This window comes from Corvus cornix, chromosome 7 (assembly GCF_000738735.6).
Source record: "Corvus cornix cornix isolate S_Up_H32 chromosome 7, ASM73873v5, whole genome shotgun sequence".
NCBI lineage: Eukaryota > Metazoa > Chordata > Aves > Passeriformes > Corvidae > Corvus > Corvus cornix.
This window is the reverse complement of record NC_046337.1, coordinates 10,326,065-10,349,872: the sequence shown is the minus strand read 5'-3', so window position 1 is coordinate 10,349,872 and position 23,808 is coordinate 10,326,065. Positions and strand designations below refer to the sequence as shown.

The window sequence follows — 23,808 nt, the reverse complement described above, 5'->3', positions numbered from 1 at the left end:
AAATCTGCTACATGTCTCCCATGATCGGTCATCCTCCATTCCTTATAGCAGTTTAACAGGTAAAAACACAGGGCCGAGATCCATCTCATACTGAATTTCTGCTCAGATTTCCAGCATAATCAATGCTGAATGACCTCAGTTAAAAGTAGGATAGTTAACACCACGTGCTGCTTCTCATTCCACTTGTGAGCTCACAAAGAAAGAGCGATATACCAAAAGTAGGTATTAGTACCACCCCTCTGCCTCATCCTCTCCCCTAAGCAGGGACAACTTTTTGCTATATTCCCAAAAGAAAAAGTCATAGCTACAAAAATATAGCTTAGAACTTGAAATCTGGACACATAAATTTTCAGAAGACAATATTCTACAGATTGTGTAGGGTAAACAGAAGAACAGTAGAGAAGACATAGGTAGAAAATGGTTCTTAACTATTTTTCACAAAGTAAGAACTAGAGGCCACCCAATTAAATTACCAGACAGCAGGCATAAGAGAAACACCAAGTTAAATATAACATCCATAGTCTACCTTCACAAACAAGTTATGTTTTATAATACAGAAACATAAACAGGTTCAAAAGGACAAATTCATAGGAGTTACGTCTAGTGGTGGGCATTAAATGGAACAGTCTGGATGCCTTCAAACCACTGAATTCCAGAAGTGGAGTTCATTCCTTTTAGAGCACTCTCTTTTTTCCTGCTATTCTAAGCAACCTGGTCAGAGAATGGCCTCTGCTGTGAAAGAACATTTCTTATTTTCTTGTGCTCAACTAGGCAGCATGAGTGAAGTAGTCTGGCTTTTAAGATGTTATTGCCTCCAACGGAAGCAGTATGTGCTAAGTGTTTTTGAGTATCTGGCAGACTGTACAGAGGTGCCTAGTGATAGCCATAACAGATGCCAAAAGTTTTGAATTTTTTTGGTCCATTCTTTCCTTTTCTTTATTTAGTTATTTCAAATTAGAAAGACTTTGAGCAGCAAAATATCCCCCCAATTTCACCAAATCAATAAAACCAGTTTTTCAATTTTAACCCTTTTGGTTGCAGCAAACTACAAGCTGTGCATGATACCCTGGAACACATCATGTGATGCCCTGTGAAACTCAGGAGCCATGAGTTGCAAAACCACTGTGGGAGTCTAATGCTATAGCTCAAAGAACAGACAGATTGATTTTTAGAGTAATTGGAGATAGTAGGTGATGTGGTATAGGAGGTGAAAAGACCAAATGACTTTAAAAATATCTGATGGTTTAGCTGGCAACAATAATGTTTATTCAGTTCATTCTGAAGAACATTTCACTATGCAGTGAATATAGAAAAGTTTTTTCCACCTTCTTTCCATTTTATAGTAATTTTCGCTAAAAGTATACTTGGCTTTTATATGCTCTGAATTTATTGATTTTGTAGCAACCAGAAACACAACAATGGAGAGGTAGGATATTCTTGCAGTATTTATGGCTGAAACAATAAGAATAGTTGGATATTTCCCAAAGAAGCCCTTCTTCGACAACTACCAGCTCAACAGAACAAGTAAAAGTTTAGATGAGTACTTGTGAGGTGTTTGTCCCTTTATAACTGGACTACCAGGATGTAATCAATGTATTTGTCCTGCCACATCTTCCATGGGGACTTAACCCTCCTTAAGCTGAGGCCTTCAAAGAACACAACTGCTCATTAAAGGGACACATTACTTTTTGGGCTACCAACAGAATGACATACACCCTGGCTGCTGTGGTGACAGCAAATGTATTTCTACATCCTCTTTCCTGCCCAAGCTGTACAAGCAAAGACAGAAAGTGGTGTTTTCAGAGCAGCTTTCCTCTTTGTCATGGTATGGTCACACCCTGAGCTGAAACTCTTATTTCAGGTTGGAGCCATATTATGTGGATGAAACTACGCATATGATCAGGTGCCAGCTGGAAGGCCTGTAGAGTCTGGCCTCTCATCTGCTCTTAAACATCCCCGTTAATGGGAATAATCCAATAGTTACTCATTAGATGCATAATCCCATGTAAACTAACTCAGTTATATGATTTATAAACACGTAAACATTTTTGTTTGTGCATGTGCTGTATTCGACATTGGATTCTCTGCTTTTCTCTAAACTGAAGTAGCGGTTGGATCTCTTAGAGCTGCAGCGGTTTTTAATACAAACTACAATGACACGAATTTGATTGCTTCCACACTCCATTAAGCCTGATATGAACAAAGAGCAACAAAGATGAAGAAAAAGCACCATTTGTCAAGTGCTATCTTCAGTTGCAGATACTGTTGCTATTTTTCAGAGAAAAAAGCAAATTCCTGAATCCAGTATGATTTTCACTAAAAGATCACCTCTTGGCCTACATTGTTTGTTGCAGTACCTTGGTTAATAGGCAAGGTGCATGCATACTGGAACAACTAAGCTTAAGCCAGTTTAAAAGACTCTCACCTCAGTGAAGATTTCCATAGGAGCAAAGCAGAGAACATGAACTCATCACTTCATTCAGCTAGGACACGGCTTTTTATATGCAAGTACAATTTTTTGGTTTAAATTTTAGTTTTTACCCACCAGAACATTATATTCACTTAACTGAGGATATACAGACTGTCACTGGACTTCATCAAACCATGCAGATTCCCAAGGGTTGCTGGAAGGTCTGGCTGAATATCCTGTTTTGCAGACTCGAATAGCCCTGAGCAGAAATGAAAGGCTGGGGCAGGGTGGAAGGGGATGGGTACAAGGACAGGTCTCTGGCTCCATGAAACTGGCTACTTTGGCTAATAATGTACACTCCACTGTTCTTAGATCTTCCTTAAGGATACCAGCTCATCTTATGCATCTCTTTGAAATGCAACTTTTTCTTTTCAAGGGCTGCTGGAGACAGTGAAAAAATCTAATAAGATTACTCAAAGTTGACAGGGTCAAATGATTGTTTTCAGTAAAATATTTGAGCCTCTTGGAAATGTTAGTTCAAGTCTGCCGCATTTTTTTTTTAAAGACTGTTTGTCTTTCTTTTGGTATTTACATTGAAACATGCTGAAGCTGAAAATCAGCCTTGAAGTAACAAAACTAATATTTCTCCTTCAATGAATCTGCCTTCTAGAAACAACACAAACATTACAAGGCAGGTTTGCCTCTTGCAGAGCTTGCTTTTGAGTGGGGGGACATAAAGTAAAAAGGGGAAAGACCCCATACAGGCTGATAGCTGCTGGACATGTGGCTGTGCTCTTCCTTTCTCTGATGGTGGAGTCATGAGAGTAGATAGGCTCAGAAGCCTCTGTCTTTCTTTTCTGCTTCCCTTTTTTGGAATTTTACTAAAAATAGGAATAGCCCTCCCCTGAAATGGCTCTCTGCTCAACTTGCTTTCATAAAGCATGAACTAAAACTCTTAGGATCTGAAAAAAACATCAGTACTCAAGATAGTATTTCCAACCAATCCATAATTCCTACTGTCTTCCCTGAGGGACATGCCTAAAATTATGCACATGTCTTCTGTAGTGATGGATTTCAGCACCTGGTACACAAGTACAGTTAATACCTAACTCCATTACCATAAGGAACAAGATGTATCCCTGCTTCTGTCTGCTTGTGGAATAGCCTCATTTTAGCTCAGGAGAGCAGAAGGGTTAACGAAAGGGTTAATGACATACTCTCATACTACAGGCACACAGAAAACCATTTTCCCCTCATGAAAAACAAGTCAAGATTTCATCTTCCTAGAGGAACTAAATTGTTTTTTTTCAGTGTTTTCAGAGTTAAAGAGAAACTGAAAAAAGAAGTTATGTCTGTAATGTGTCAGACACCATGGTAAGAAGAACACTTATAGAAAATTTATGGAAAGCCCAGGTTCAAGTGTCTGCTCCTTCTTCCCTGTCTCACTTTAATCCTTCAGGATTGTGGGATGTGATATCATGAGGTCTCTGTCTCCCAAAAGTAAATGAATCCCAGTTTAACCTCCTTCACACACTTCTGGGGATAGATATCAGGGTCTGAATCAAAAGTGACAGTTCTCTGTAAACCTTCATTACTCCCTGCTTTGCCAGAAACCATGGAATGACTGACATCTAGAAGTACAGAAAAAATAAAACATTTGGCCTTGTAATGTAATTTCTATCCTTACTTCTGTCACAGATCTAGTAGGTGATACAAAAACTTATTGCAGATTTTAGCATAGACAAGATGAAACAGGATGGCTACAATTGTATCAGAAAAAGACAACACATCATTACCTATGAGTTCATTCATACATTCATGAACCTATGCTAATTGCTAGAGAGGAAAATGACAGACACAATGCACTAAACACCAGTAGCTTGAAAACTTCATCAAGGTTTGGAAGTTTAAGCAGTTTCTCTTCATTGCTTCTCAAAGAGCAAATTTCTTATAATGTTTCCAAATAACTGTTTAGTATCTAAATACAATAAAACAGAAAGCAACTCTGGCTTAAATTTGATGACAAGCAGAAATTAGAAAACTTAATTCCATACAAGTCAGTTGAGTTTGTGTGCTTCAGAACAGTTTTTTAAAGCTTTTATTTTATTTTTCATTAAAAACAACTGTCATTTTGTTGCAACATCCCATATTTAGTTTCTAAATCATGCAGAGATTGCCCTCTAATTGAGAAATATACAGCCTCTGCCTTCTGAAAACAAAAATAAAATCCAGGAAACACTCACTTTTGCATTCCAGTCATGAGAGAGCTAGCATATACCAGCACACTCAGAGCTTCAATACTATGATCTGGTACACTGAAAATAACTCAGTATTTGAAAACAGCTCAGCTGAAGGAATAAACAATTCCATAGTAGTTTAGTAGCACAGTTCTTGAGCAATTTCTACAATTAAAGCAAATCTGAGCAGCACAGAAGAGATCCAGTATCAAACAGAGATCACAAACAACTCAGGCCACGTAAAATCCTCTGAGAGCTCTGGTGGGAGCAAGACAGCAAGGTTATTTTCTGAAACATAAGTTAAATTTTCACCTTTATTATGTCCTGGGAGAACATCTACAATTAGATACTAAAAGCTCTGCCCAAGCGTGTAGGGACAGCGATCTAAGGTAGGTTACTAACCTGCTACCCAATCTGTTCCATAGGAAAACACTGCCAGGTCATCTGGACATTCAGGAGTTCCAAATGGTTTCAGTGGGAAAAACTAGGTATTATATGCTTTTGAACATTAACTAAGCCAATGGATTTAGGTCCCTGTTTTATAGAGAACAAACTTAATGTTTCTATTATATGCCTCAGATGTGCGATTTCTAGCCAACGGCTTAACCTGAAGTCAATGAAGCACAGCAGCTCTTCGGTTCAAGGCCACGTTGCAAGAACTATTCATTTTTCTCTGCATAAGACAGTCAATGAAGATTTCTGTCTTCTTCTGTCAACATACAGATATGTAGGATGGACTGCATGAAATAAACATGGAAAATACTGTTTTGTGCCACCATTAGCTCAGAAAATGTCAGTATGGTGAGAGCTGTAAAGTAATTCAGCAGAGAATCAAAATGCATGCCCAACATTAGAGAAACAGCGCTGAACTGGGCACTCAGGAGAAGGGATTTGGACAACAAATTAGTGTTTCTCCACTGCTCATTTTATACATACAGTAACAGATTTTTTTTCATCTATGGAAGCAACCAACCTTCAGAGTCACCAGGTTAAATCTTGCTTTGCCTTTTTACCTCAGCCCAACTTGGCTGTCAGGTCTTGTGGCCCAGCTATGCACCCTTGGACCCTGAGCCTCAGAAATGAAGGCAGCCCTTTTCATGATTTAGAATTTCAGAGAAATCCTATTTAGGTCTTAAAAATAGCTAATGGCAATTTGATTCACATGTACTAAGTGCAGAATTTTCAGCTTAGGAAAAAAGATTAATTTTTCCTTGAAAAGTTTGTTCAGAGGCTTCCCTGACAATGTAATTCATATTGTTCCAACATACTAAGTACTTGCACTCACTGTGCAGCAAATGTCTTGGATCAGGAGTAGAGCAGCACGAGCCTTCTGGGAAATGAATGGGACTAAGAGAACTGGCTTGGACAGCCTCATTGACCCTCAAGAGCATCTCAGGCTATCCCAGTGACCAAAGAGGTCAGCAGCAGTCACAGATCACAGCTGCTATCCAGTGCCCACATTTCTGCAATTAAAAGAACATCTCTGACCTGAACAGTAACTTCCTTAGTAATTGAGTTCTTCACTTAGAAAGTGGCAAGTTTTACACTTAGGACAAAACAATCTATCGTGAAATGAAAATTTTGTAACATTTCATATTCAGCTATGCCATGTTTCGTTATTATTTTCATAGAATGGAAATCAATAGAAAACTTGAAGTGTTTACTGATTTAGTTATATATTAACTAAATTTGCACATCAAGTTTAATGTTTTAATGACATTTCCTTAAAATGGTGCTTGCAGACTTGGATTCTCTGACAAGATTGTTTATTGAAGAATAAATAGCAGAACTGCATTCTAATCAATTGGCTACTGACTCATAATTTTTCCATGGTGATTAACACCTAGAATTCTCCCTACTATGGACAAGAATATATTAACAATAGTAAGGGGGCCTGTCTAACATTTACTTTCATGGCACATTGTTCCAGAGATGTCACTGTTCAGCCTTGCATTCAAGTACCAATAATGCTAAAAATTCAGATCTGGGAAGGTAACAGTGAAACCTTCCTGACAATTTGATCTGGACAGTGTCAGTGGTGAAATTATATTAATAACCATCTGCAAGAGAATACAGTTACTGAACCAAAAATGTGTTTCACATGAAATCAAATGTTTTATATAGTAGCATATATAAAAGATTTCTATCAGCAAGCTTCCAAATACAGCTGAATAACTTGCAGGTGTGTAGCCAAAGTTCTGTTCTTTGATGTAACTTTATTTTTAACTGAATAGAACAACTTACATTTGTGCAATCAAACTCTACTCTGGGTCATCCCTTCAATGTATGTGGTCTGGATATGAGAACAGTGGGTTTAAGAAGTATTACTCAGATGAGGGAATCCAGGATATCCTGTTAGGTTTTCATAACAATGATTATGACAGGTGATAATTGCCATTTTTTAAATATTTACTGGAAGTAGTTCTGTGAATTAGCACTACAAAAAACATTGGGCATTTCTTTCCAAACACTTTAATCCAATGCTCAGATTTATGAGGATTATTTTCTAAAGTGTAAAAGTAATTTTTTTTCCCAGTAGCAATAATTGGGATACAGTTTCTTCCTGCTATAGTAAAATTATTTTGCACGGCCCAGCTGCAGTGAAGTTTAAGAAACAGAATTAACTACTGTAATATGCCTTTTTCATCAGCAAATCTTGAAAAAAGCCTTTGAAAAAAAGTCCTTTTGGAAAGCTGATGTTGTATGTAAATTATTGTGATGCCACTTAAAAAAAAATCTATACTACCTTCGATACTGCATGCAAACTAATCCTGAGACTGAGGATCAAGAAAGCTGGGTTCTAGACCTGCAAACAAATCTGCCTCATCTTGGGCTAATTCCTTCTGTTTTGGTCCTCTGCTTAAGACACATTAAAGACAAGGAAATATTTGCAAGTGTGGAGTAGTAATAGATTTTAAAAAATGAAACATTTATTTGTAAGCATTCAAATCTTTATTTACTCTTAAAAATCTCAAGCAGAACTTTGATTTTTCCACAGTCTGTTGCGACAAAAACATTTTTTTAATAGGCACTGAAGATTTTGCAAGTGGCTTTGGTAATTGAAATAAAAAATTCCCTTTTAACTTAATTTGAAGTAAGTTCTAATTTCAAAGGGAACTTGGTGTCTAAATCCCGTCACAGCAGTTTCAAAGCTTTCTAGAGAAATGTTCAAGTGGTGAGAATTTTTGACTTAGTGTTTCTGCTACAGGGCTGTGCCAAGCCAGGAGACCCTTACACTACCCACTGATTGTTCTGGCATAGCACAGAGTGTGCAGTATGATAAATAATGAAAGAGTCCAATTTTCCACTGCCTCTTTTAGAAGAAACATAACACTTTATTATTCTAACTCAGTAACATTTGACATCCACTGAGCAAAGACAAAAGTGACAAAGCCCAAGTCAGTGCAGTCAGTAAAGAATGAACCATTTCCAGAGGTGCCCTTCCTCTCTTCTCCCTTTTGATTATTTCCCCCAGATTCAAAGGTGGATCTGTTTGTTATTCTCAGAAACAGTATTATTTATTCTATTTATCCTTAGAGGGTTGCATAATTATTACTAAATTCTGGTGACACAATATTAATTCTAAGCAAAAAGAAATACATTGGAATTTTTGTAATTTGCCAGCATGGGAGCAATCTTTCTGCAGTAAACACTGCAAGCATCCATTCAGAGATGTTGTTAATCACTGAATGACACACAGCTTCCTTCATAATGTTCTTATTCTACACCAGAATCCAGTATGTATTGCATATCAAAGGAAGTAATGCCCCAAATTCTACTTATTATTGGATTTCTGTGGCTTACAACCCCCAAGCTTGCAGTAATAAAGTAACATTGTCAGAATGAGCAGGCAAATCACCTGGGTCAGCAACTATTCTCACAGTGAGACAAATTTTACAGATTAACATACTGACAACATTCACTCTTTTCCACAAAAAGAAATGTATGGATCCTTGCTTTCAGAAACCTTAAGTTAATTACTTTCCTGAAAGTTTCTACTAGGGCAAAAAACCAAGGATCACTTGTAATTTATCGGAAGGAAGAAAAGGATGACATAGCTGCTACCCATGAAATTTGACTTGCACTTATTTACAGAATGTAGGAAATAAGGATCTTTTCCCTGAAAAGTATTTCTAAAAAGTACAGTAGAGTATATAGTCTATCTCATAGAGTATATACTGCTGTGACTGAATTTACTACTCAAAAGTCAGAATCTATTTATTATTAATTATTATCACATTATTAGGAAATTTTGTTCTCTATTTCTTCAATATCTTTCTGTACACACTACTTGCCACTAGGATTGTTGGTAACGATGTGGCAACAAAGACCAGAAAAGATCAGAGTAAAAATGTATCTCCTTATTAGACTGGGACATCTTAATTCACAGTTATTCTCCATTACCCTTCTTTTCATGAGATATACACTAAAGATAGATAAACATCTGACTAAGCCCACTCTCTTTCAGGTAAGGAAATTTACAATCTCTACATCTGATAAGGATTTCAGTGTAAATTGGACCTGTGTAATCCACTGGATCTGTTCTGTATATTTTGCCCCTGACAAACATACAAATAAAAAACTTATTTCAGCAGATAAATACTCACATTCCTCAGAGACTGAGATGTGAAAAAACCACCTGTGAAATCTCTGCAGCCAAATCCTTTTAAAATTAAATATGTATTTTTCAAAGCTTTTCCAAAAACTCTTTCAAAACCCAGTTTCCTAACATTCTGTCTGGTTACCTTGATGTTTTCTGTGCAGCAGGGAAGATGTTTTAAAGGTATTTTGAAAAAAAAGCTTGTGAGAAGTTCAAGAACTTGAAACACTGATATAATATGCCATGTAGAAAAACCATTCCCCATTATTTCAACTTCCTTTTCACAAATATTTCTGCATCCAGATTTGGTAGCTTCTGTTTTGCTATCTATGTCCAATTTCAACTAAAACCAAAAGCAAAAGAAGCAGGATGTGGATCAGGCCATATCTCCATATTTAGACTCAGTTCCCAACTCACACCTTCTCCTGGGAAAGCTTCAACTGCTAACGCTGCAGGGAGGATCAGAGGAAATGTGTGTGTTTGTGTGCATAGAAAACACAGTTCAAAACACTATCTCGTGGATATTTAAATGGCTTTAAAATTTTCTTTTCTGTTGATGTTCAATAACAAAATCATTGTTCTTAATTGTTATTATTTATGGCACTTGAAGCTCAAGTGCAGAGGTGGAACATGTCAGTGTGACTCTTCCCTCATCCCCAAAGAGAGGCTGGAGAGAGAGAGAGTTATAATGCTCAGCCAGAAACTCAGAAATAGCTGTAGCCCAGGGCATAGTTTTATGTAAGTCACAATTCCAGAAGCACAATTACTACCTGTGATCATTAATCAGTATAAAACTGCTCTGAGTCCTGCTGAAAGCAGCTGAAAATGTTCTTGCTGGAAGACCAGATTAGAGTTTATTTGTTTTTTGTTTTTTGAGAGAGCTGGATAAAATATTTCATGTTTCCATTAAGCCACTTCTTCACATCTTTTTTAGGAACTCACATGGTAGACATCTTAGATAAACAATTTTCAAAGTCCAGTTTTGATTTAAGAGATATTTGTATCCCTTAATTTCATAAGTGGTACTGGCGTTAGGAATTCCTAAACTGATATTATTGTGCCGCCTTTACCATTTAAAATTTCCTCTTAACCAAATACATGTATGCAGAGTAACAAACATGAGAATTTATAGCTGATTTATTATTTCAGAAAGCATTAAAAGCAAGTTTAGCATTTAGGCTTAAAACAAAGAATGCAAAATTTGCAAAACCACTCTCCATGGCCATGCCAAAAAAGGACAGATTATTCTACAGGACATTCAGTCAAGATGCTTTGCCTACCAATAGTAAAACTTCGTATTGTCTACACAGGATACAACACAAATTGAAGCAAACTATTCGAGTATTTCTGTGCTCTTTGAGAGGCAGCCAAAAATAAATCAGTGTCACAAGTTTATTGCACCATTATGAAAAACAGAGACTAGAGTGGGCGAGGTCTGAACTCACAGTTTGGGCTCTTATTTCTAATCCCCACATGGCAAAAACTCATTTCACATGACTTAAGTGCAAGGCCTAAAGAAACAGCACAGGCTTCTGATACCATGTCTGCAAACAGAAGGGAATGACCACAGAATCCCAAAGCACTCTTTTGTTTCCACTGAAAAGAAAGCAAATCAAATCACAGTCACTTACTCTCTGTTGGCAGCACTGGGGGAAGTGTGGTCTTAGGCTTCTTGGTCTTCTTCTCAGTAGGCTTTGAGGTCTTTGAGGCATCTGCAATCAAAACAAATAATAAAATACAAATCCTATTTGAAAATCAATAATGAAAAAGCTGTCTAATAAAAGGTTTATTTTGGATCTTTCTGCAAAGTTAGAGGAAATTGCTGTCCTTCAGGATTTTAAGAAAAATTTTCTGCAGAGATTTGCTGGAGACTGTCACATTCTGGAAGGAAGAGGGAGCAGAGAGGGAGAAACCCTCTACAAAAGCAGCTGCATTGAAAACCCAAGTAAGCAGCTAGACAAGAGGTACCATGTAAGCTGATAGGTATTTTAGCTGAATAGACCAAATACAATGTGCACAAAGCTGTGTTAGGCAGTGCAGAGAAAAGGGAAACAAAGCCATATCGAAACATCATTTCATCCAAAAGAATCTCTTGCTGTGTAATTCTTTATTCCATTGTTTATGTGATCTATTCAGATTAACCCATTTTGAAGAGTAACATTTCCTCCATGTGTTTAAAACTTTCCAAAAAGATATTATTGGCCAGTGATTTATTCCTAAATAGAAACACCAAAAGGGACACCAGAGGACTCAAGTTTGATGGATTCTAGTATTTTCAGAATTGCACAGCTCTTACCCAGAAACTGCTCATCACTGCAGGCTACACCAGCAGCCAGGAGTCAATAAAGCTCCCTTCCATGTGTATCCCACATGAGATATAAATAAAAGGTGCAACTTTTTTTAAGGCTATTCCAGGCTGAGCATGATCACAGGGCTGGAACACCTCTCCTATGAAGACAGGCTGAGAGAGTTGGGGCTGTTCAGCCTGAAGAGGGCTTTGGGGAGATCTTAGAGCCCCTTCTGGTACCTAAGTTGGCTACAAAAGAGCTGGGGAGGGACTTTTCACAAGGATCTGTAGTGCCAAGTCAAGCAGGAATGGCTTTAAGATGAAGGAGGCGAAGTTTAGATTAGATATTAGGAAGAAATTCTTCACTGTGAGGATCATGAGGCACTGGCACAGGTTGCCCAAAGAGGTTGTGGACTTCCCATCCCAGGGGGTGTGCAAGCCCAGGCCGGATGGGGCTGTGAGCAACCCGATCTACGGGAAGGAGTCCCTGGCCATGGCAGGGGCTGGAACAAAACTATCTTTAAGGTCCCTTCCAACACAAACCATTCTTGGATTCCATGTCCTATAACGTAAATCCTGACAAGCTCTGCTTATTAGATTGTTTGATCCTGACATTTATCTTTGGAAGAAAGATTATGATTATGGATTATGATCTCAGCAATAGCTGTATCACTTTACAGCTTTCAAATATTCAGCTTTCAGCGGATTTGTGAGTGAGAGAGCTGTTAGCTACCAGAGAAAAAGATGACATAAATGTTACGGAAACAGCTATTTTAGTCACCTTCTTCTAGGTGCCAGAGTGTGAAAATTTATCTAAGTTTCCTAAAAAGTTAACAGGGGAAGAGAGAATCTCCTAGTAAATAATTCAGAGAAGGAGGCTGTGTGAGAGGTCAGACACTCAGGTTCTACAGATCTGCCAAGTGAAGTCAAACATTCCTCCATTCTTATTTTGAGTCCATGGTGTCAAAAGAAATGAAATTATTATGATTACTTAGTCTAAAAATCAGCATCTGGGATCCTGAAAGTAGACTGAAGAAGAAGGAAATTTGAACTGTCATTTTATATCACAGTTCTAATTTAAAAATAACAGTCATCCCTTCTGCCAGTCTCAGACATGGGATATCAAATGGCGTCTTTCCTAAATAGCTGGAGTTTTCTATGGTGCCATTCCTCAAAAACCTCTTCTCAGTAGCACGCCAGTGGAGAATGAAAAAGGCAGATGAGGCAGCCAGTATTGGGGTAAGGAATGTGGTCATTCTGGTGCCCAACATGATGTGAGCAGTGAGCTCCTAATGCAGTGGGTGCCACCACCACAGAAAGCCAGACTGCTGAGGTAATGTCATTCACATCATTGGGCAAGGAGCTGACAGCCTCCCATGATCAAGATTTTGCAAGCCAAACTCTACCTGCAGCCTCCTAGAGCATGCATGGTCCAGTGGGAAACTTGAAGTGGGGAAGTATGCTAAGGGAATCTTCAGGAAGAAAAGCAACTACTCGAAGGAGATCAGAAGACAGAGGAAAAACATATAAGTGGCTGAGACATTTAAAAGTTGCTAGGGCAGCTCTAGAGAACTACTGTATGCTAAGCTTTTGATAATCTGATCCTTCAACACTCTGGATCTGTGGTGGCTAAGGTGTTTCAGGTACTAGATTTTGCTTAAAGCCTCTTCTCTGAACTTCAGCACTGACAAAATTTATTACTTTAAATTACAGAACCATAAAAAATAGCTTATCAAATATCTAAGACAGATTATGCTGTGACTGTTAATATCACAGAAGGTGCCATTAGAGGTGCCAGTACATTTAATTGTAAGTTTATGTGTAATTAATTCCTTTTCCAATTACATGAAGACTGTCCTTTAGTGAGGAGTTACAGGATCACGTTCTTACCTTGTGTCATACAACATTAGGAAAAAAAGTATAGTTTTCTTTTCTAGACCTCCTGCCACAAATACCACATCTGCAACAGAGCTGTGAAGGTTCAGTACCCAAGCTCCATGTTACTAGGCTTGTTGTCTAATTTTGTGTTCATTTGATTATAATAGCAAGTCTCAGAGTATTCAAAAATAAGTTCACCAGAAGGTGAGTTGATAAGAAGGACATTTGGTTACTTAAAGCCCCTTAAAAAATTTAAACTCCATGGCAGCTTTATAATTCTGTGTCTCGCTGAGCCTCACCTTGGCCTCACCCAAGGCCAAGACTATCTGACAAGAGTACAGTGTCATCAGCATGACCGTGTCTGAAAACAAGTACTTTAGTCAGTAAATTATCCATGTTCTAAGACTATGGAACACAAGGGTTGTTCAGCTGCTAATTTGTTTATTTTTGCTCACTTACGCTAGAAAACCAAATGACCAAACAACTGTGAATGCAAAGAATTGGGGAGTTGTAGAGTGAGAAATGTGCCACATGCGGTCCTGAGGCAGACTGACACCTAGGCTCACACGGAGTTTTTATGGGCTCTCAAAGGATGCACACAGCTCAGAAACAAATCTTACAAGTTCAGCTTACTGCTCTAGAAACCTTGCAGAAATACAGTGGGCAGCAGGAGAACACAGATTTTTCCACAAAGCAACCAGAGCCCTTGGTATGGTACTGTCTCTCTGCTCATGCTCCTTTATGGGAGACATTGAATTATCTATCAACCAAGTGCAGAAGGGAAAGGGGTAGAGTTCTTTTTCTTTTTGTGTATGTAACTAGTTCCCAAACGTTGTTCTTGGGAAATACGTTGGAAAGGAGGAAGTTCTAAGGAAGGGTGTTCTCGTACCCATTACAGTACTTACCTTCTACCACCACTTTGCAAGCACATTCAGCTTTCCCTGCTGGGTTCTCAGCTATGCACTTGTACTCGCCCCCATTTTCAGGCATGGCCTTCTCAATGGTCAGTGAGCAGAGTGTCCCTGTACAGAAGAGGGAGAGATCAAATGCATGTTATGCTGCAGTTCACAAAAACTTTAGTGCTAGTAAGGAGCAGAAGGCATCACATGAGCCAGTCCTTCGGTGATCTTCACTGCTAGAAAATGCTGTCCTTAAAAATTCAATCTTATTGGAACCTTATTAATGCTAAATAAATAAAAAATTGAATCTTATTGCTTTTCCCTAGGATACTTCTAGTTGTCCCCGCAGCCCTGAACTGGTTAATGGATAAAGGTAGAGAAGACCCAGAGCAGCACCTCTGCTGCTCTTCTTTGTCTTACAGCAGAGATCAGAAGTCCTCACTCAGGTGACTTTCTTCCAAAAGTGCTCATAGTGTAAGAGCGTGAGTAAGAGGGTTACTGTGAAATGCCCATCTGCAATATTTTGATTCAGCCTTGCCTCTAGCACTCCCATGAGTGTTCACATGTATGAGACCAGAACCTCAGCTTAGTGCCTAAGTTTACAAATGGCACCGAAAGACATTTTCTTTTTGCTTGAATTTCCGAATGAATAACTGCCTGGTATTGTAAAACATCCATTAGAAAGTCCATCATAATAGTCACAATAAAATTTGCCACTGCAACAAATCCATTTCTTTCCAAACAAAATCCCAAAATTTGACTTAATTGGGTTTGCAGAAACAGGATGCGACATAAGCTCGTTATTTACGAAGGGAAGCTTGGTATGACCCAAGGGAAATACATTTCCTCTTAAAAATTAAAACTCTGTGAACCAAAACAGAAGTTGTTCCCAGTAGATGGGGGATGAGGAAGAAGAACTTTGTCCCTTACGTTCACTTGCATTGCTTGGAACGATGAAGTACTTTCCTCTGCAGGGTGAACCCCAGTTAAAATGCTCCACACTTTCCCCTTCCAAATATCCCTCATTAAGTGAGGGTGAAGTGTGGGCTTGCTTTCTTTCTCCTTCTTCATTGGAAAGCTGGGTCTGTCCCCTGAACACAGCCTCAGACACTGTGCATTTCTGCCCACTGCTGTTGGCCTGTCCAGAACACCTCCACTCTCCACTTACCTCCGCTGCAGTAAAACCTTCCCCCTTCCTCCATTTACCTTTCCCACAGTCGTTCCTAATTAATGGCAAGATTGAATAGATGGGTTTTTTTCAGATATTTACCCTGTTTCCTGAGATGTAAGGAAATCTCCCAGCACCTTTCTATGGTAACTGGAAGCTGCCTTCTGCCTTCCAGAGTGCTCAACCCCAGGCTCCACATCAAATGTATCCCCTGTGATGCGGGAGATGGCACAGGCACAGGTGATACTGGTCCATGAAAAGGACCTTGAAAAGAACTCCCCTCCATCTGAAGAACTTTGGGAATGTACTGGTTCTCTTTGGAGACAAGCTCCATTCGGACATGGCAATTATGCTCTTGGCATTCAGATTTTTCTCTCATTTTAAACTTGGATGTCATTATTCAAGACAAATCTTCTAAAAAACTTTCAAATGGTTTCCAACAAATTTGGTTTGCCAGAAACACACAACGATTGGAAGAAAATTATGTTTTCCCCTCTTTATCATCCTCCACAAAATCAAGAAGCTCTAAATAATGACTATTTTCCCCTGAGAAATGATGTGAAAGCTATCTCAGAAGAGGAGCACTGACCCCTCGCTCACATGGGCTGTGTGCAGCCAGCCAAAGGGTGAAAAGAAAATCCACATGCCCTCCCTGAAGCAATGCTTTTCCATGAGTCAGGCTGAAGCCAAAAATGTCACGAGCTGCAGTTCCATTCCAAATGGAGGAGAGACAGTAGAAAAGTATTCTTGCAGGCATCTAGCAAATATAAATTCACATGTCTCTGCTGTTTAAAGAGACATTTGGAGAGCAAGCCAAAGATAACTTCCAGTCTAAGAATTTGTAGAAATCTATGTAACATGATTAGAAAACATTGCACATTGAAACTGAAAGATGCTGCTGAAAAAACCAGAAACTATGGAACAAAGACACACACATATGAAGGAGACCTCTGGCCACCTTACTGGAGGAAAGGAGCCTGGCCTGTAAGAATAAATGAATTGTTAAGGAACTGGAACAGTGCAGAATTTACTTTAGCTTCTGCAGGAGTTTTCTACCTGCTCAAAAGCCCTTCCTCAGCTCATTGAAGACTAATGTGACACAGGGTCAACACTCATTTAATGAAGTTATTTTGTGAGGAAGGTGAAGGAAATCTGTTCTTTTTCCTCCTAACTCCCACCTCCCTGTGGAAATAATCTGCATCCTATTTTCCTCCACTTCTTTTTTCTCCCCAGGAACTACACTGGAACAGCATATGCAAAGTACATGGGGATTGTTGGGCTTCTTGCTACCACCAAATACAATGGCAGTAGCCCTCCAGTCACTGGAGGAGTGAAGGGAAAATGAGATAATTTGAGTCACGTTCCTTTATATAGCCACTAGTATTTGTGAAACTGTGGACTACTAGGACTAGGTATGAAATTGGCCAATGGATCAGAAAGTATTGGCCAGGTTGGATCAGGAGTATAGGGGGAGGTTGAGGGAGCACGGCTCTAGAAACCTCATTTTCATAGAAAACCAGGGAAAAAACCCAAATCACCGAAACTCAGGCAAAACTTGGTAAGATTTCATAAGAACCAGAAACTTCTCCACCAGGCCTATGTTCTGTGATCTAGAGCTACAGTCAATTCCCGGGGCTAGAAGGCCAAAAGTCTTTCAATGAAGTATTTGGTATTTCCTCTGCAAACCCCTTCATGACCTGAAACAAGATTATTTTCTCAGAACTGCTGGAAAGCCCAGACTGGTTATTCCAGTTGGGTATTCTGAAATCCTGGCAGTTCACAAATCCCAGTCAACTAAAAATACTTGCTATCTATTTTGTCCCCTCAACCCTCTACTTTTTTAGGAACCAGGCCATGGATGATCCTTAAACATTGTCCCAAAGTGCAGGATTGGAATAAACATGAATACTGGAATCTACCACTTAGACATTGGGACTGGTGCAGCTCTAGAAAAGACCTTAGCAGCCACAGAAGCTGATAGTTTACTGGAGACTTTGGGTTAGATACACAAAGCCTTTCCCTTGAATTTTGAGCTATTAAAGGGTTCTATGACTTACTCAAAAATAGTGCAAGACAGTTTAAAATATCTCTAGGCTTCTGCATTCTTTCCATGAAACTCCACAGAAAGTCAACCTCAGATATAAAACAAATACACAAACCAACAAAAAACAGCTCCTTATTCTCATTCCCCACACTGGCATCTAGCTGGCCAACCTCCTGACTCCTGTCCATGATGCAGACTCAAGTTTATGGCTTTCTCAGTTGTATCCCATGGTATAAAAAAGTATTGTAGAGTATTTAGGCAATATTTATAAACACTCATCTGTGAGAAATTTTGCCTAGGAGACAAAATAATTTTTTAAGGAACTCATTGGCATATAGTGTTAATTTTCTAATAAGTCTTAAATTGTCTGGGAAAGTTTAAATAAGTGCTAGTGTCACAGTTATGTTTAAAAATGAGAAGCGGGTTGACCTTGAAAATATTGACTACAATGACAACAAAAAAACAAGTGAAAAAACCGTGTGAATTTCAGAGAAGAAAAAAATGTCAAATGTAATTACTGCTAACTGATAGTTTTAAGGAAAACAATGTAAAAAACCTACTTCCATGATTCATGATATTAGACATTTAACTGGCAAATGCATCTGTGCAAAGGTAATTTTCTTAATCTTTACTGAAATATTTGTGATCGCTCACATTATTCTGCTGTTATTAATGCTACATTACTATATTGATGACATTGATTTAGGAAGACTGAGAACTGCTATAATAAAGATCACCTAAAGAAGCTGACAAGAGGAAATCATCACTCAGTCTGTTTCTAGTGGATTTCCTCTGTGATCAGACTAGGACCCAAGCTATTAAATATTTTAATCTATGATGTGGAAGTACTCATAAATTAACTTTTATAAATTTACAGATGCTAGAAAGAATCTTGCAAAGGAAAAAGTCAGAAAGAGAAGAAAGAGGACAGTCCTCATAAACTATCTCATTTACTTGTTGAGTCCCATTCAGTCAAAGAAAATGGGGCTTGAGATAGTGAAAAGACAAGCAATGATGGCAGCAAGGGATGCTGAATACTCAGAAGGTTTAAAGGTTGAACAGAGAAATGGCAAACATGAGCTCCAACACTGTGAGGTAGGAAGAGGACCAATAACCTCCAGTAAGGGCAGCAACAGGAAGGTGACCTCCATCTCACTGATGCTGATACCCACACATGATTCTGCTGCTGTTTTATAACAGGATAATAAACCAACAAACAGCAACTGGAGAGGAGGTATTGAAAAGAAAACCAAATCAAAACAAACCCAAGCCTCCAAGGGCTGGATGAAGCACATCATGCAGAAAAAGTTAGTAAGAGCTTGACTTGTCAAATTTAAAAAAAAAAGAGAACGATATCTTGGTTACAAGAGTCAAAGCCATTCTATCCAGTTAGAAATAAGGCATTGTTTTGTTTCTTGATTTAGTAACAAAACTCTTACTAGAAGAGTTAGACATTGCAATAAATTACCAGTGGTTATAGCAGATGTCTCTCTTTTGCTGTATTTAAATTCACACTACATGCATTTTCTGGAAGAAGATAGATTCAGACATAAATGAAAGAGGGAAATGTGGCCTGTGAAAAACATGGTGTTGTGTCGGAAATGATGATCTCCCTAGACTCAGGCGTTCTGCAGAAGGTTTTGTAAGGTGCAAAATCCATCTACTTTCAGCAGTACATAAAGTCATGTTAATTACACACCAAATTCTTGCTCAAAGTTAATTAGAAAGAAAACAAAAAAGTCACGGCAGATCCTAGTTAGACTGGCAGACACAGACTTGCACAACTCATAGGAAGATTTAGGAGTTATGTTAAGTCACAGGAAAGTTGTTAAGGCATTATTGCTAATAAGATTTCTAAATCTTTATGCTGCCAAGAAACTTGGGAAGAAAAAAATGCTGGCTTAGACAAAGCAATACAAACTCAGGGCATTTTCTAAACGACACCACCACTGCTACCTGAGACTATATTAGACAATTCCTCTTCCATCTATATAGTCACATAGTAATAAATCTATGCAAACATAGCAGACCAAGCTGACTTTAAAAATTACAAGTTTGCCAGTTTTGGCTTGTATTCACTGTATACCTCAGCTGACCAGTTTACTAAGGATGCTGGCTTGCAAAGCCCTTTCACTACCATCTTATGGAACAACTTTTGGAACCATGCAAGAACTTCCTCCATGGATTTTCCGTCCAAGAGTGAGTCACACAGCAGGACAGTAGCACGGGGCCCTGCTGGGCCAGTGCTATACAAGTGTAAAACAAAATGGGTCCTGCTCTAGAGAGTTCACCGTGTGAGGAAAATTGTTCTACTCAGTCCTTATATGTCTAACTTCACTGCAGTGTCTGCTAGAGCCTTCTTAAAAATGTTTTTCCAAACAAAAAGCCCCCCATAACTTCAAACAAAGAAGTCTCTCATATTAAAGTGCCTCTTAACCATGCATCATCTACCCCATATCATATAATGCTCTAATTTATGAGTACCCTCTTTTTATTGTTAGTAACAATTTATTTTGATCTTTCATGGGCAAAAAGCACATTATTATCTATCTCAGGAATGTAGATAATTGCACTCTGACAAGTTTAAAAGAAGGAAAATATAAAATCAAACCATTAATAAAATTGTACCATGTCAGAAAAACAGTGCAAGAGCTCACTTTACAATAAAAATGATACATTAGGCAAAAAATCATGCCAATCAACCAACAGAGTACTATTTAGGGAGCTGTTAAAAGGAATGGAAGAACAAGTGTACTGATGTTCATGATTTCAAAGGGAAAATAGTTGAAATGAAAATGGAAGGAATGTGACATGATATTAGCCATTGTTGTGATTGTGACATAGAGGATAATACTGCCCAGATTCTGACTTCCAACTAAATTTAACCCTGGAATAATGGAATACATTTCAAGCCCCAGATGAACTACCAGAACACAGCACAAGTACTGCATAAATATGCCGGCAGATGGAGGTCTTTTTTGGAGCAGGGTTTAGCTTTTCTTTTGGCAAAGGCCTTACTAGTCAGAGACTATTCTGATGCTGGTGTTTGTATGCAGGCTTCTCCAATGGTACAGGAGCATGGATAACACTCTCCCTTCTTCTGCACTCCAATGGCTAAACTGCCTTGGGTGGCCAATTTAGTGTCAGTCAGGCTCTGCAAGCACAGAGGAGACCTGTGAACAGCATTGTTTCTAAGAGCCTCACTATCAACTAGGACAAATATGCCAAGGAAAGTTATTTTCAGTGAGTGACAAAGGGACATCGTTTTACATAGTTTGCCTGTCCTGTCAACTTGTTACACACATAAGTTTGACCTTCCTGGCCAAATATGCCACTGTTTAATCACATGCTCCTGAGGCTGGATTTTATGTATTTATCTTCACAATTTATTTGGCATCAGGAGATGAGCAATCTGCTGTCTCTTTTTGCCTTTTTTTTTTCCTCCTGTCTTTTGGGAATGACAGAGAGGAATAATTCAATTTCCAAACCACAAATACATGGCATTCTGGAGGTTCATGCATTACTTACACTAACAAGTTTGTGGAACAGTATTCCATACTAAGATGGGCTAGTAGTGTGGCTAAGAAGCAGATGGACATGCATTACACTAGATAGAGAATTTTCCAGTATCCAACTCATTAAGAACACATAAGTTACTGTGAAATACCTCTGGAGAATCTGGAAACCCCCCTCCCGTGGTCACCATCATACATCACAGCAGCACAAAAGCAGTCGGTGAAATAGCTAAGAACAGATCTAGTCTATCCTCTTCCATAGTGGATTTTGTTGCTGAACACAAGAGGAGCAAGATCACACCAAAGAAATAAAAAATGGCTCTGCAAGACCTAAACCCACTAAGGTTAGCTAGGTCTGTTTGCTCTGAATTCCTCTTCTTCCCCACAGACTCAACCTTCTTTCAGCTGAGGGTGACACTAGAGCATTATCTCCATGGCCCATTAAATGCTGTTCCAAGCTTTGCCAAAGGCACTGCTGCTGAAGGAATGACACCTGTGCGAGTGACAAAGTTGGATTTTCAGTGTTTGGGGCAAAGGATGAACACTGGGACTTTGGCTTTGGCCTGCTGTGTACTGCATCCAGTGTTACTGTCTTTAAAGCTGCACCAAACACTATCTATGAGACTAATCCATACAGTTTCCCTATTGAACAGTATTTCCTGATACTGAATGAATTTGCAGTTTCTCAGTTCTAGTCTGTTACTCCAGTTGTTCTTTCTCCTCCCTTGGCTCCCTCAAGTATGTATGTGGTCCTAATTAGGGAAAAAGTGAAAATTGAATCTCTATGAAATCTGGAACTTACTTAAAGTATCATGCATACCTAGTTAATTACTTAACAGTTGGCATGAAAGCATCCTACAGTGAGAGAGCAGCAACACATTCTTCTCCGAGTGCCAAAGCTAGCAGGTACTGTCAGGAAAAAACCCCAATAGACCATCATGCAATGCACCCTCTCAGTGTACTAGAGGGTATGTAATGAGGTTTAAAAAAAAATAGTTCTAATCCTCATTCCTTGTCTTTCCATTAAAGGAAAAAACTTACATCCCTGTGCAATAATTCTTTCTAAGATCCTCTGCAAATATGTGCCAAAGAAAGCCTGACTTTGAAGTACTGATAACACCGACTGCTAAGCATGATACAAGTGTAAAAGTGCAGGTACAAGTGGAACACAAGGACAGTGTCTGCACCCCCTGCAAGAAGCTGTCCTGGAACAGTAGATTCCTTATGCAGTGCTGACCTTTGATCCTGACCTCAGTGGACAGCACTGCTAGTGTGTGACACCCTGGACCGTCACCCAGCCCAGACAAACTGGATGGGAAAAGTCTCATTCCCTGCTCAGGCAGGTGGCAGGGCATTTCTGGACATCAGGATCACTTCACCATAAACAGCTACACCAGATTTGCAGCTCCACAGTACCATTTTATAGAGTGAATATGAGTTGGGGGATTATAACAATCAATTACTCAGATTATTTCAGTCAAGAAAACAGCTTTCTGCAGCACCATAACATCAAAGCTTTGGGACTTTAGGAGGCTTTTCTGCAGCACCATAACACCAAAACTCAGAAGCTTTGGTACAGAGATGCTGTCTATCTGATGTAATTTGACAGGAGTCATGGAACTTGGGGATGTATAATTTCTTTTCCACTCTGGGCAACTCCAAGAAAAGCCTTGAAATCTTGCTTCCAGCATAAGGCTAGCTAAACTGACTGATTCTGTCAGTCCTTTTCATATGAATGGCATTTCCACCAGCCAATGTTTCCTCATGTACATGACACTTATCCTTATTCTATGGAGTTCCCCTAGGTGAAAATCAACATGTACTCACAAAATAAAAACATTTTGCTACTTCAGACACAGACCAGACACAACGCACTTGCTACCATCTCCCTTTCTCCATCTACTTATTTTAGTATCTCCTTAATGCATTACTTGAGTACCCCAACCCTTTCTGAAAACAATGCTGTTTCTGACTGCACCCACTTCAGGAGAATGCTTGTGCTACTCTGCTTGGAACACTGCACAAGGATTCACTGGTTGTGCTGAACTATCCTGCATATTAATTTGGATCTCATTTGGTAACACTAAAAATAGCCTGGATTAAATGAAGGAAGATTCAAAAGTAAGAGTGCAGACCCCTGTGTCAAGCTGTAATTCGTACTGTGAACATGAACTTTTTTGCTACAATACACTAGAGGATACCATTCTTAGACGATTCCCTCAGTGTTTTACGGAGCACATATGAAGTAAAGAAGTTTTTTTGTGCTATCAATTGTCCTTCCTTCCTATTTTTGTGCCAAGGAAAATATATTTTGTCTAGATACAACATTAATGCAAAAAAACCCAGTCTAGTAGGGTTTGATCATCCAAAATCTGAAATATAAAGGAACACTCAGTTTGAAAACAGTAAGTATTTCCTCTAGTGACTTCTACCAAATTCTACACAGTTTTGAAGTTACTTAAAAGTCACCAAGACAGTGGAGTTCAAATATTTCAGTGCTTGTAACAGCAATAGGAGCATCTGTGGTGGGGCATTAAATACACTGGAAATCTGTTCTCAACTCTGACCTTAACTTGTATTTGTAGTAATTTCTTTCTATGACACAACCCCTCTTTGCTTCTGTGTTTCCTATTGCAATAAAAAGCCTGAAATACTAAACATACAGAAGAATTAGAGTTTGTAAACCAGAAATAATATTATTATGTTTTCAATGTTCTAAATCCTTAAAGTTCAGTTTAAATAAGCAGCACGTACCAGCTCCTTAAACAGC

The 23,808-nt window shown here is 38.8% G+C and overlaps 1 protein-coding gene across 3 annotated transcripts in view; it reads right to left on the bottom strand.

Annotated features, from left to right (window-relative positions):
- The window catches only part of MYLK (myosin light chain kinase), a 195,708-nt gene that overhangs the window by 47,926 nt on the left and 123,974 nt on the right, over window positions 1–23,808 (bottom strand). For all 3 annotated transcript variants that reach the window (XM_010407059.4, XM_010407062.4, XM_010407061.3), the window contains 2 exons: window positions 14,318–14,434; window positions 10,879–10,959 (listed from right to left, as the gene is read on the bottom strand). In XM_010407059.4, coding sequence (XP_010405361.3) covers window positions 10,879–10,959; window positions 14,318–14,434 — 198 coding nt within the window. The remainder of the gene's footprint in view (window positions 1–10,878; window positions 10,960–14,317; window positions 14,435–23,808) is intronic.